General features: G+C 58.6%; 1 protein-coding gene across 1 annotated transcript; it reads right to left on the bottom strand.

The window, feature by feature from the left end:
* Positions 1-532: 532 nt before the first annotated feature.
* Positions 533-13,657, bottom strand: R3HCC1L (R3H domain and coiled-coil containing 1 like). Its single transcript, XM_077183566.1, has 9 exons — positions 13,645-13,657; positions 12,712-13,054; positions 12,047-12,598; positions 5,603-7,040; positions 1,784-1,959; positions 1,602-1,672; positions 1,393-1,488; positions 1,103-1,243; positions 533-944 (listed from the first exon to the last, which is right to left on the bottom strand). Exons 1-9 carry the CDS (start codon positions 13,655-13,657, stop codon positions 889-891), a joined length of 2,886 nt encoding a protein of 961 aa, XP_077039681.1. The 3' UTR covers positions 533-888.
* Between the last annotated feature and the right edge of the window lie 545 nt (positions 13,658-14,202).

Genomic DNA, 14,202 nt, shown 5'->3' with positions numbered 1-14,202 from the left:
TGCAAACTGCTGGTAGTGGTGGCAGAAAAGCATCATCCCCATCCTCACCTCCTGTGAAAGGCCCCAAAACCTCAGAATCTGCAGAGCTACAGGGTGGGAGTGCTGGGACACACAGAGCAGTTTTTCAGGTGCTGAGAGATTATGCAAAGCAGAGCCAAAGGCAGGTCCCAGGTGCCAGCCTCCACCCGGGGGCAGGGCAGGAAGCCCCCAGCCTGCCATGGCTGGCAGCATGGCCACATCAGAGCCCCATGTGGGGCCGGGAACACGGCCCTGCCCATGCTCCGACAAGGGCCCCGCTGTTCAGGGCTGCAGCTGCTCCGCGGAAGTAAACAGGGCTGCTGCCAGCACATTCCTGCCTGCCGTCCTGCCCGACCCCTCCTGCCTGCACATCCCCCACAGCCGCAGGGGACAACCAGCAGCACCTGGGAGGGGTGGACATCCCCACAGCCCGCGGACCATGCGCAGCTGCCCCCGGCACGCACACCCTGCCCCGGTATGAAGGGAACGGGGAGCCACCACCCAGGCAAGCAAATAAAATAAATGGCATTTATTAGCAAAATAAAGGACAGAAACTCTCACTCACAAGGCCCTTCCAGGTGGCCAGGGCCACCTCACACAGCCCCCCATGCTCTCTGCTGAGCTCCCTGCATCCTGGTGCTGCTCCTGCTGTGGCTGGCAGCCTTGGGGGTTCTGCCCTGGGCAGGGTGGGCAGTGCTGCCTGACAGCAACAGCATCCCCACAGCACCAACCAGCCTGCATGCTGCTCAGCCTCTCGGTGAAGCAGCCCAGTGCTTTTGGACACAGTGCAGAATCTGTCCCAGCTCTGAGATGCTGAGTGCTCTGCCCGCCTGCAGAGAGGGACATGGGCTGAAAGTGCAGCCTCCTGGCTCAGTCCCGGCCCTCCCAGGCATCCTCCCGCTGCTTGTTCTCCAGGCGCTTCCTCTCTGCAGAGACAAGGGGGTCAATGCCACATCCCTACCACCCCACCTCCCTGTGGAAGTGGCTGGAGCCCACCCTGCTGCAGCCCCCTCTCACCCAGCACCCTGAGAGACAGAGCATACAGGAGGAAGGGCCCCCTAAACTGCAGCCCCTCCAAACTCACCTTGAGCCTCTTGCAGCTTCCTCCTCTCTGCATCTCGCTGGGCTGGTGTCTGCTTGCTCCGTACCCCCAGGGCACCGATCACCAGCCGCCTGGCCAGGACAGCTGATGTTTCAGGGCGCTCCTTGGCTGGCTGCAGGTACTCTGTGAAGATGGGGGACATTACTGGGGCATTCTGTGAGGGACAGGGCAGCTGTGGAGCCATGCTGGCTGCCCCAGCCCTCCCCAGTTATCAGGATGATGTTGCAGCACAAGCAGGATGGCACAAGCTGGCACAGGGCAGCACCACTCACCAGCAAATGCCCTGGCTTTGGCTTTAGAGGCGCGGGTGCCTTGGGACAGTGGGCGCGTCTTCACCATCAGGTGCTTGGTGCTGAGGGCATCGCGTGCTGCAGGAAGAGAGCAGCATGTCCACGTGCAGGGACAGCCCCACGCCCAGCATCTGGCTGTGGGAGAGGGATGCCTCCTCTCTGCCCATCCCCAGCTGAACCAGGAGCAGTACCTGTTATGGGGCTGGAGAAGATGCCCAGGGCGTGCGTATCATCCACCCATTTAATATCAAAGCCTTTTTTCCTGCCAAAGAGAGGGAAGGTCAGCGAGGCACAGGCACCTGATGGGCAGGCATGTGGAGCAGAGCCCAGGCAGGGAACCCCAGCACCAGGGACAGCGTGCTGGCAGACTCACTGATAGCTGCAGAAGACACGCATCAGATCCTCGGTGCGGAAATCCGCGGGGAAGTCGTAGATCTCGATGACGTGCGGCAGCTCATCGTCGCTGATGTCTGGAGCAGCAGGTTCGGCCCGATAGTAGTTGAAGCGGGGTGACTGCTGGCTCTCCTGGTGCTTCTCACCCCCTGAGAGCTGCAGCAGTAGGAGAGGCACAGCACTGAGCAACCCATGCCCACCTGCCTCACAGCAGTTCCCAACCCGTGGCAACTGCTCCCCAGAAAGTTGTCCAGGCCCCTGCACCCCACCCCAGCACTGCAAATGGATTCATGGCTTTGAGAATTAGGAGTTACCAGCCAGGGTTCTTACACCAGGCACCTGCTTTTCCCATTACCAGCATCCCTTCACTTGCCATGCTCGGTGGCCAAGTCAGGGACATGGTAGGAATGGCAGGGATGAAACAGAACATGCATCTCCAAGCACACCCCCCCTTCCACAGTGATGTGGTGACCTGAAATACCTTAGGGGAAGAACAAGGAGCAGGATAGTAAGGCCAAGAGGAAAGATTGATGTCTCTCTGCTACATGGAAACACCAGGCTCAGCACGCCCCGGCTGCAGCACATGCACTGGAGCAGCCAATCAGCACCCCAGAAGCCAAGATGAAAAAGACAGTGCTCCACTGAGGAGCAAGTTCTGCTGGTTAATCACCTGTGCACCTAGAAATTAATGTTTTATTTCTCATTTGAATTTGTCTGACTTCACTTTCCAGCTGGCAGTTCTTGTTCTGCCTCTCCGCCAGATTAAAGAACCCTCAGTCCCTGGTCTCCTCCCCATCACAGCACTTACTAATGTTAATCAAGTCCCTTCTCAATCTTCCTATTGATAAAATGGGTTGTGCAGCTTTAGTACCTCACAGTGGGGCACTTTCTCCAGCCCTAAAAGATGATGGCTGTAGAGCTTTTCTACCATGCACACTTTACAGCCTTTATTTAAAAAACAGGCAGCAGCCTCCTGCTGCCACAGCACAAGGGTGCATCCAGCCCCTGTTTCCCTGTGTCCCACAGCACTGCCAGTGCCAGCTGGTCACCCTGCACCCTGTTCTGCCCAGTGGGCCTCCTGGCATCCCTTGTTGAATCCTTGCTTTCCAAACCACACTGTGCCACTGGCCAAGGGGATTCACTGCCCTCCTTCAGCTGAGACCCCAGGCCAGGTGCAGTCCAAAGGCACTGACAGCTCCTGTTCCCCTGGAGCGTGGGGCTGGTGTGATGCCAAGAAATGGGTACATAACTCAGGCAGGTTCCCACCCCGATCCCCTAAGCGATCATAGCAGAGCACACCACGACTGCAAGGTTAGAGTCCATAAATCCCAGCCAGCTCAGTCGATAAAAAGTGCTCATTCCGACAATTTTATGGGGAAGATGGATTCACGGCAGGTAAGGGGGTGCTGCCATAGCGGCTGGATGCCGGTGGAGGGTAGAGCTGAGTTATGGAGCTCATGGAATGAGCAGAGCTGCCAGCAGAGCCTCCTGCCCTGCCATCACCCCCGTGCAGGGCAGCACACTCATCAGGCACCCTGCGCCTGCTCGGGGAAGCAAGGGAGCCATTCCCAGGCAGGATAAAGCCCTGCAGTGCTGCTTGAGGGAGCAGAGCACTCAGGTAGTGCCAGGCAGCGGGAGGATGATTAGAGAGCAGGAGCACAGAGTGCCGGAGCAGCCCTTGACCTTCACAAATCACCAAGTGTGGCGGGGCAGGAAGGACAGGAGCCGTCTGGGAGCAGGGCTCAGCCACGCGGCAGGCATGGCTCAACAGGTCCCCCAGCACTGCCAGCCCAGCACTGCAAGCCCAGCCCAGCACAGCCCTGCCCAGCACTGCCCAGCACTGCCCAGCCCAGAACAGCCCAGCACAGCACAGCCCTGCCCAGCCCAGCACTGCCAGCCCAGCACAGCCCAGCCCAGCCCAGCCCAGCACACAGCGTGCCAGCATCTCCCCAGCTGTGGGGCACAGCAGCCAGTGGGAGCCACAGTGCGGTCCCCAGCCCTGCCAGGCATCCTGGGGAGGGTTCACTGATGGATGGACAGACAGACAACAGCAAAAATGAAGCCTGTCCATCACATCTCGCTGGTCTCTGAAGACACAGTCCTGCCACAGCAGGTCAGAGGGGTATGTGGCTGCTGGCTGACACCACAGCCCTGGGCACGCACACATCGCGGCCCCTGCCATGCCGCACCGCCTGATGGAGAGTCCACAGAGCCCACAAGGAAACAGGCACAGTGCTTAATTACTCTGTGTTCAAACTGATTTCTACTCTGAATTTGTCTGGTTTCAGCTGCCAGCCAATGGTGCTCACTACGGTGTTTTTTTCCTGCTAGATTAAAGAGCCATCCGCTATCAGAAATCTCTCCTCCGCACAGAACGTCATAAATCTTGCTCTCTGCCAGCTATCTGCATTGCATAAGGATTCGGTTTCGAGGAAGATGCTACTAATTTTCTTGTTCTTCATGTTAATTAACAACAGGCTCCCTCTTCCCAAGAGCCTGTGCCCTCCCCAAGCAGCTACATCCACCTGCAGGGAGCTCAGAGGGCTCAGGAAGCACGAGGCGCCATGTAGGAATCTGCAGGGGACAAAGAAGGCAACTTTTGATAAATCCCTATTTCAGGTTCTTTTTCACCCATTTTGGGAAGCTCCCTGGAAAGCTCAAACTTGTCTCAGAGCTTGTGCATAGGGGAGCCAATACAGATACTCCTTGGAGTGAGAACCTGCACTGCACAGCACAGCCTTGCTCACAGCATCCTGTGGCTGCACCTTCCCTGACCTTCCTCCCCTGAGGACAAAGCCATGCCCGTGGCATCAGCCCACAGAAAGCCAGTGCCACCTGCACCAGCTGTCTCAGAGCAGCAGTGCTGTCCTCCTCACACCAACACTCACCACAATCTCCAGTCTAGAGGGTGAGGGACAGTGGCTCAGGAGAGCACAGCCATGCAATGATGGGAATACCCAACACCCTTCCACATCCCCCAAATGTGAGCCCTCTGTGTCCCACTGTCTCAGCACTGTGCCAGGCTCCAAGAGGACACATCAGCCCAAGCAAGGCCTTGCAGACAAGGTGGGATCTGTGCCCCTCAGTAAGGTGCTCTTGAGTTAATCTAATAGATGCTGTTATCAAGGCACCACCCATCACTTCACACCCTGCTTCCAGTCAGGGGTAGGCAGACACTGGATGTAACAATATTAATGTTGTTTGTTTCTTCAGGAAAATTACCAGTTTGACGCTACTGATTTAAAATGCAATAAGGGATATCCAGCCTTGCTGCAGGAACTGAGCTTTCCTCGTGAATGGCAGCAAAATGGTGTGGATCCTGGCACTAAGCAGCCAAGTGTAGTAAATTCAGCAGCATGTGTGCAGGAGGGAATGGCAATGAGCCACAGCTGATTAAGAAGCCATAGTTTCGAGGAAATATCCCGTTGCTGTTTCAATGGGATCCCATACATCTCAGCCCGTTTCTTTATCACCAGCCCTGGTTTCATGAGGGTGCAGTTGCAGTTTACAGCACTTCAGCAGGTTTTACTGGGCACACTTTATGTACTACATAGGGGCAATCACCCCAGCCTTCCCCAGCAACACCAGATGGGATGGGACAGAGGGGGAAGATGGAGATCCCAGGGGAAGGCTGGCTCTAAGAGCAGGCAGCACAGGCAGCTAGGCTGGTCATGCCCTGGATGCAGCCTACCCACCCCGTGCACTCACCCCAGAGAACACAGGAACACATCCCCCACATCCCAGCAGGCACCAGCCACCAGCCCTGCCAATCCCCACAAACACTGGCTTGCAGAAGTACCTCCTCCAGCAGGCGTGGGTCCAAGCAGTCCCCATCATCGTTGAACAGCACATCCCAGCTCTCCTCAGCACCTGGGCTGGTCTGGCTCAGGGTTTCAGCACTGGCACTGGTCTGTCCTTCCGTAGGGGAGCTGCTGTGGAGACCTCTCTCTTCTTTCTCAGCCTCCTGGTGCTTCTGCAGTGAGCCCACATCCTCATCTGGCTTTGCCAGCTCCTTGTCCCAGGATGCAGGCGAGATCCCCTCTATGCCATGGCACAGCTGCTCTAGGAGCACTGGGGGCTCACAGCTTTCCAGAGGTGCTCCCTCCCACGGGCTGCTCTCAGATCCAGCACTGCTATCTGTGCAGGCAGAAGTGCTGCCTGCTTCCACTACAGCAGGCACCAGGTCACCCTCCCCTCTGGGATCCCCAGCACCAGCAGTGCTCTCCTCCATGGCAGGCGGGAGCTGGGATGGGCTGCCCGTGCCCTGCTGTGGAGTGCTCCCCCCTGGGAGCCCTGGAACATCGCCCATGCTGCCCCCCAGGAACACAGGTTCACAGCTGGCTCCTGGTGCATACAAGGTGCTCTCCCCAGGAACCTCAGCTCTGCCTCCCGTCTCCTCTTCCTCTGGCACCCCACTGGCACAACCCTCACTCTGCTCTGCCAGGAGAGACCTCTCCTCCTCCCTCTCCTCCTCCCTCTCCTCCTCCCAGGCTTTCAGACCCACTGTCTCCTCCACCAACTGGGGCACCCTGCCACGGTTGCCCACCCCTGCTGACTGCAGGACAGCCTCTCCCAGGCTTTGGGAGAGGTCCTCAGCTGGATCTAGGGTGCTGTCCCCCAAGTGCTCCAACATGCCACTCAGGCCTGTCTGACAAACCAGTGTTGGGCTAGCAGCGGGTGTTGGGCTAGTGGGATCATCCCCAGACTCAGGGGTAGCCTTCACAGCCCCAGCCTGGGCATTCTGTGGGGATGGAGGGTCAGGCTCAGTCCTTATCACCCTGTGGTTGTGGCTGAGCTCTCCGGGTTCTTTGTGAGACGCTTTGTCCTGCCTGTCCCAGTGCTGAGCAACAGCTGGATCTGGGCATGGCTCACACACACTGGGTGATGCCTCTAGGCTTTCCAGTGCAATAGGGCAGCTCCCTCTTGTCCTATGGCTGTGCCTGGCAGAGGCTGTCCGCAGCTCCTTTGGGCCGGCATCCACCTTGTCCTCCCTCCTTGCCGCTCTGCCTGCCTGTGTTCTGGCTCGGGGGCTTGGCCTCTGTCCCTCGCCCCTGGCCCAGGCTGGGTCCTGCAGCAGCCGGTGGTTCTCAGGCTCCCGGCAGTGCCCGGCCCCCCGGGTGTCCCCTGCCGCTCGTGCCTCTCTCTCCCGCCGCGCTTTGGGCACGTAGAGGGCCATGTCGGGCTTCCTGCGGCGCGCCCGGCCGCCCTCCGCCTCCTGCTGCATGGTGCCACCCTGCCTGCCAAGAGAGAACAGCGTCACTGCCCTGCCCACAGCCCAACATACCCACGGCCGAGAGCACAGGGAGCAGCCCCTGCCCAGGTCACTGGCTCGGGGTCCCAGTGCTCACCCTGCTCCCTCAGCAACTGGCACACGGTGATGGATTGTGCAGCCCCAACACGGCCCCACAGCAGCGTATCTGCAGACAGGGTTTGGGGCCCAGAGCACCCCAAAGCCCTACAGCCTTTGGTGGGGCACATCCAACTTGGGGGAAGCAGGGAAATCCTGACAGAACCACTGGGGCACCTGCCCCACTCCGGCAGCTGCTACCTGGGACCCTCGAGCCCAGTGTCTGCAGGTGAAGCAGAACACCGAGACCATGCACTACTCAGCCATCAAAAACCACAGAGAAGCCTGAGGCAGCCACAGAACAACAGAAAGCAAACCCCGGCACAGGGATACCCTGGCGCAGGACCATGGCATGATGCAGCCCTGCTCACCTGCTGCCCCATCCCAACAGAGATTTATTTTTCATCATCTTTGGCAGAAGCAGGCACACCACAAGCGGCCAGGCCCCCCTGCCCCTATAAATATGCATCAGACAGGGTTTATGGAGACGGATGGTGCGGGGGGCTGCACTGTGGTTGAGGGGAAGGCAGAGTGGGGCTGGGCTGGGGCCCCATGATTAATCACTGCCCACTCCGTTTAGGGGGATTCATCACAGGCCGCTGTCAGGTAAATCACTGGAAAAACACCTCTTCAGTAATTAATGTGAAGTGACGGATGGACAGCCCCTGGGCCCATTAATCTGGACCATCAGCGCCGACCGAGATTATGAATGTCAGGATGCATAAACTGCCGGCAGATCAATAGGGCCAGGAACCCATCCAAGGCTCTCATTTCCGAGGCACCTCCGGTACATTAGGCTCCCCTGCACACAGCCCCTGACCGAGGCGCGAACGCTCCCCGTGGCCCCTCACCAACAGCAGCAGTGGTGCCAGCAAGGCGAGGGGAGGCCAACCGCTGGCTGGAAAGTGGCTGGGGCTGCCCATGCCACACAGCATCATCCCCTCTGTGATGGATGGACAGACCCTTGCCTTGGCATGACAGATGAGTCTCTCATGGCTCTCTGGAAACCACTGGAAAAGCCCAGCAGGGCAGTACCCCTAGCGTGACCGCGGTGCCTGTGCCTGCACCTCATGCTGCGAAGGTGGGCAGGAACAGGAGGTGCAGGCACGGGTGCTGTGGTGATGCTGAGCATCATCCCAGGGCTGCCCCAACCATTTTTCTGTCTCCGTAGCTCTTGTCATTTTTCCCCCCCTCTTTGATACACTAATTTTGCTGGCAGAACGATCCCCTTTATCTTTATCGACCGCAAGAAAGGAATGTATCCTACAAACCTTCCAAGGACTGGATTAGTCATTTTTCAACACTGAGGCATTATACATTTTCTCAGCGAGTGGCAGCCCGAGTGCCAGAGGGGAGGGGGCACTGCAAGCCCCCCTGGCACCACCATTTCCAACCACAGATAGCTTCCAACTGCACAGAAGCGTGTTCTGCTGAAGGACTCTTCCTAGCCAAACCCAAGAGTCCCAGGCCATGGCTCATTGCTGAATGTCTTGTGAGGGTCAGTGATCTCCCCAGGCTCTCCTTCCGGACAGTTCCCAGCACGAGGAGCAACCAGAAGCAGCATTTCTCCATGCAGATCCCATGTCACCTCCAAGAGCCTTTGCACATAGGATTTATGGGCTCCTCAAAAACCTGCCATTCACCTTGCCTCACCCTCCAAAGCAGATGGTGCAGCATTAGCCAGACGGCTGGTGCTGGGAGCATCCTCTCCCTACACAGCTTTGCCTCTGCCTGCCACACACTGCTGGGGAAGAGCTGCTTCCTGCAGCCTGGGAAGAAGCATGGCAGGGTGGTAGGTGACCCACACTGGCAGGGATGCTGCAGCGCTTTGTTTTTTCCCCACAGGGCAGCACAGCCCCTGCCCCCAGCCTATCAAACACTTCATCGATGCCACAGCCACGGGTCAGCACCAACTAATTTCATGCTCTGGGAGCCAGAGCAATGGCCCTGGCTTTGGGTCTCATTCACACTACACTAGGCAGGGCAACCCTACCACTTCCAGAGTCTGGGACCAAGCTTGCCCCACAAAGACAGGCAGCAATGAGCAGTGCATCCCCAAAAAAGCCTATGCGGCCCCAGATGCTGTCTTGTTTCATGGACCTGCCTAGCAAAACAATTCAGTGCTCTGACACAAAACAGGAAAGGCCATGACACCATGGCAAAAGTGGTGATGGGAGTGCTGCCCAGCTGTCTGCCACATAAAGCCCACCAGCCCAGCACAACATAGCCCACCATGGCCAGGAGGGTGCTGGATCATCAGCCAGGAGGCAGCCAGAGCTCCCTGAAGGCACAGGCTTCTCTCACACCATTCCCAGGAACACCCTGCTCACAGGGAGCTTGTGCTCATGGTATGCATTGGTGAGGTCTCAGGGAGCTGCCCGCTCAGGTGCCAGCCTGTGCTTCTCCTCTAGCAACCATCCGCAGCACACATGGGCAGCATTCTCTCCCTGTCTTCTCTCCCTGTCCTGTCAAGTGAAGGACCCCACAAACAAGAGCAAGCCAGCCACAGTCCTGCTCAGAGAACCTGGGAACAGGCAGGGATGCTGGGCTGTGGTGCTCATGTGGAACATGGCAGCTCCTGGAGAAGTCCCAGTGCCACACAGCACCCTCTCAGCAGGCTGCTGCATTTCCTGGCAGGCAGCTGTATTTTTAGCCTTCGAGGTTTCTAATTCCACTCAATCCATATTCCCATCAATAGAGCAGATAACCTTAAAGCCTTGGCAGTGAACAGGGATGGCAATACTGGGGTACCAGGAGCCTTGGGGGACCTCACGCAGCCTTGGCATGCAGCTCGCACACCACAATGTCACTCTTTACAGCCTGCAGCAGATTGGGCTCTTTGAAGGGGAAAAAAATAACTACAATAACAAGATTAATAAAAAGGCAGGTACAAGGAGATTCTAAACAGCTCCACTGGGGAACCTGCCACTTGCAGGACTCATCCCATGCCAGGCACGTGCCATGGCACACTTACCAACTGCACAACAGCAGCCGCTGGCAGCCCGGGCAAGGACTGTCAGAGGTTTTGGCTACCCTGCACCTCTCCTGCTCTCAGCAGAGCTCCAGCCCAGGCCACCTGGCTCAACAGCAGGCAACGGGGCCAGGAAAGGACCTGGATACCTGGTGGAGACAGAGCAAAGGCATGAACACAGCCACTGGTACAGGGCAAAGCAAAGCATTCAGGGAGCAAAGAGCTGCATCTACGGCTCTTTAAGGCGTCCTGTCCCCTGCTGCTAGCAGAAAGAGCTCTCCAGCAGCCACACAACACTGGCTGTGTGAGGAGGTGGCAAAAACGTCAAAGGCACTGAGATTTCAATCGTGCCTTTCACTTGCAATACTCTTAGGAGACACCTGGAATAGATGCTCTTAGAAGATACCTGGAACAAGAGAACGGGAACATTCCAGACAGGAAGATGATTTGAAAGTCAATAGTGTCCCCTCGCAGCTGCAGGGGGGCACAGAAGAGGGAAGGGACAACAAACCAGCAGAAGGAGTTAACAGCCAGAATGCTAAGGGGAATACAAAGGACTTTACAAATATAACCAGGCAGAATCAGCACAAAAGTGAAAAGGTCTATTAATAAACAAGGAGGGAGAGAAAATTAATGATGTCTCAAAAATAAAGATGACTCAAAAGGGAAAACTCACTGTTTTTAAACAGAAAAATGCAAATGAGGCAGAGGCCTTGCAAAAACAGCTGCAGCAAAAGCAAAAACAGCATGTCCACACAGACACAGTCACCTGGCCAGCCTGGCCAGTGCAGAGATGAACCTATTAACCTGCTGACACATAGTGCCAAGGAGAAACCAGGGCCCGAGCGACGGGTACAGCAAACAAGGCATTGATTTTCTCTGCAAGAAAGGACAACACAACCAGAGCTGAGAACAGGACAAACCCTGTTCCTATCCCCAGTGCAGAACAAAACTGGCAGTTAAAGGAGCCAGCATACCTGCACAATGAATGATGGACACTGGCTTGCCCAGAGTTATTTCAGAAGAATCACTGGGCAAAGTTTTTTGATGAAGCAAGCAAGAGCCAACTTAGCTGAACTTCAGGGTCTTGTTTTACAGCATCTCTCAAACTTCTACTTGAATAATGAATTGTCATTAGATGATACTGAGCAGTGAGCTGTTGTAAACACTATCCAGAGAAGACACTGTTGAAAGGATCCAAGGAATGAAAGCAGGAAACAAAGCAAGACCTAGACTGGGAAAATGAAGTTAAAATAACCCAAAGTAGTTACCCTGGGAGCAAGAGCAGCCTAAAAAGCAAGGGCCAGAGCCCTACAGTGCATTTACACCAGGAAGCAAGTGACTGGGATGACCACCCTAAAATGTGCAAGAGGCGTATCTGGTCACCAGCATCGTGCCATGGGCCACAGCAGGCAGCACACAGAACCTCGCAGGTGGTGTGAAGGATACACGAGGATGCAGGGGCCTGCAGGCAGCCATGAAAAGCAGTGTCCAGCACTTGTGAGCAGCAGACACCTGTTTTACAAGGCATGGCAGAGTGGCGCACCGAGCACCCAGGAAGCCGTACAGCTCCCCTGCACTCAAGGGCTGACACACGGCCCCGTGACTCTGTACTGGGAGAGCTATGGGGTCTGCAGCGTGCCCTTATCCGGGCATCCCGGGGGCTGCCTGCCAGCCCATTGGGGACGGCGGGCTTCACGTGGGGATCAGCGCTTGGACGGGGCGAGGGGAGCACGGCTGGGGACAGGAAAGGGACAGGGGATAAGGATCAGGGCTGGGACACCAGGGTGAGGGAGAGCGGGACAGCGCCGAGAGCGGGCAGGGGGCGCACCCCGGCCCGCTGTGCCCCGGTACCGAGCGCCCCTCCGTGCCGTGCCGGGCCGGGCCGGGCCGGGCCGTGCGGCCCGCCAGGCCGCCGCCGTTACCCGTGGCCGCGCCGGGTCCCCCGTCGCTCCGCGCCGCGCCGCCGCTTCCGCCGCGCCGAGCCCGCCCCGCCGTGGGGAGCGCCGGGACCTGTAGTGCGGGACCGGCAGCGCGGCCCCGCGCCCGCCCCGCCCCGCGCCCGCCCCGGCCGCTGCTCCACCCCGCGGCCCTGGGCACACGGGCCGGTGCCACCGCTGCTCCACCCCGCGGCCCTGGGCACACGGGCCGGTGCCACCGCTGCTCCACCCCGCGGCCCTGGGCACACGGGCCGGTGCCGCCGCCCTCCTCCCCGCGCCCCTGGGCACACGGGCCGGTACCGCCGCTCCCCCCCGCGGCCCTGGGCACACGGGCCGGTGCCACCGCCCTCCTCCCCGCGGCCCTGGGCACACGGGCCGGTGCCACCGCCCTCCTCCCCGCGGCCCTGGGCACACGGGCCAGTACCGCCGCCCTCCTCCCCGCGGCCCTGGGCACACGGGTCGGTACCGCTGCCGCCGCCGGGGCGCACCGTGCTCTGCCCGGCACCACGGGCGGCCACGGTGCCGCGGCGGGCCGTCCTGCCCGGCAGCGACCGGCAGCCACCGGAAGGAGGCTCCGTGGCTGGGATGGTGGTGGACACAGGGAGAGCGACCCCCGCTCCCGCCCGCGGGAGCCGTCGGTGTCCCGTCACCGTTCAGTGTCACACAGCGGGCGGGAGCCGTGGTGCTCGCTGTGACCGGGCGGGCAGACGTGGGGACACCGCACTAGGAAGGCTTCGGGCCAGCCGGTGCGGCCGCCCTGGTTAGTTTGGCCGATGGGCAGCGGGTCTCTGCCCACTCCCCGCTCCAGGACCTCCTCCCTACCGAGCCGAAGCTCTCCGATGCGATTACCGTCCGGCTGTATCCCAGCCAGCTTCATGGGGTGGGTACCGGAGGTGACCCGGGCAATGTCCCATGGCGTGCACGCTGCCTGCCCGTGCCGGGACCGGGCAGCCGGGAGCCAGAACGGCTTCTGCAGCTCCGCCTGGACTGAAGCTGCCGAGGGACAGGGGACTGGTCACGGGCCACCCTGGCAAGGTGCCACTGAGGCATCGCACGCGGCATCCCTGAATGGGGCTGTGCCAAGCACCTTATCCCTCCTTAGGTGCAGTTATGAGGCTGGGACCGCACATGCCTGAGGTCTGGGATACCCTGAAATACTCCGACCTTCCTGAGTGCCCAGTGTGGGTCCCAGTACAGCCCCGGGGGCTCAGACTAGGATAGGTCCAGTCATCCCACCTCAGACAGGTGCCCCTGCTCAGGACAAGGAAAGCTCACATCAGGCAGGGCCACACAGCATCCCCTGGGAGCAGCCCCTCTCCCAGCCTCATGTGGCACACAGGGGACCATGTTCCCTCTCACAGGTAATCGATGGCAGCAGATCCTGATCGCTTTCATTATTATTATTTTCTTATGCATGTGCGCACAGGAGATTTATCGCCAGCTATGGAGGCAAAATCAATTATTCATGTTATAAATTAGAAAATGATTTATGTTTGTGGGAGGCCAAGCAGCGTGGAGCCCCTGGCCGCGTGGGAGCTGAGTTTGTCTGGGAATGGCACCAGACAGCCCCTGCCAGCACTTACCTGGTTTCTCCATCCCTTCTGCTCTTTGGGTGCTCTACCCAGGGATGCCCCCATCCTGTCACAGGGTGACCCAAGGATGGTGACTGGCAGGCAGCATCCAGCCTCTCCCACTCTGTAAATCCAGGTGTAAGAGCACGAGGAAGGTTGGGAACTGCCATGGCCCGGTCACCCTGGCCAGTGCAACAGAATGATGCTCCACAGCAGTTTCCATGGCAGCAGTAAAACAGTCCAAGCACTGCAAGGTGTAGGCTGCAGAAGGACCCCCTTCTTTTTGTCCACTAGAAACATAATCTCGTGTCCTCTCCAGCCTCAGCCACTGTGTCTGTGCTCCTGCTTCCCTCAAAGGACACGGTGGTACCCCCCAGATTGCCACCCATGGGGACAGAGACCCACTGTGCACTAACACCCCTATGCTCCCCAGGAAAGGGCAAATGGGTCAGGGCATCCCACCTGAACTGGTCCCTGAGGTACCCCAGAATAGTATTGTAGGGTTTGGCTTGACCATGGCTCAGCTTCTCCTGGACTAGAGTGGTCTGAGAGGTCCTGGGAGTCTTCCCA

The sequence above is a fragment of the Agelaius phoeniceus genome, chromosome 9 (assembly GCF_051311805.1).
Source record: "Agelaius phoeniceus isolate bAgePho1 chromosome 9, bAgePho1.hap1, whole genome shotgun sequence".
NCBI classification, from domain to species: Eukaryota; Metazoa; Chordata; class Aves; order Passeriformes; family Icteridae; genus Agelaius; species Agelaius phoeniceus.
This window is presented reverse-complemented; position numbering and strand designations above follow the sequence as displayed.

Bases quoted from the DNA above. Each gene is read 5' to 3' on its own strand.
- R3HCC1L (XM_077183566.1), bottom strand. The intron at 7,041-12,046 runs GTAACGGCGGCG...CTCTCTTGGCAG, and splicing joins GGGACCCGGCGCGGCCACGG to GCAGGGTGGCACCATGCAGC. The intron at 1,489-1,601 runs GTACTGCTCCTG...CTCTTCCTGCAG, and splicing joins CTTCTCCAGCCCCATAACAG to CACGCGATGCCCTCAGCACC.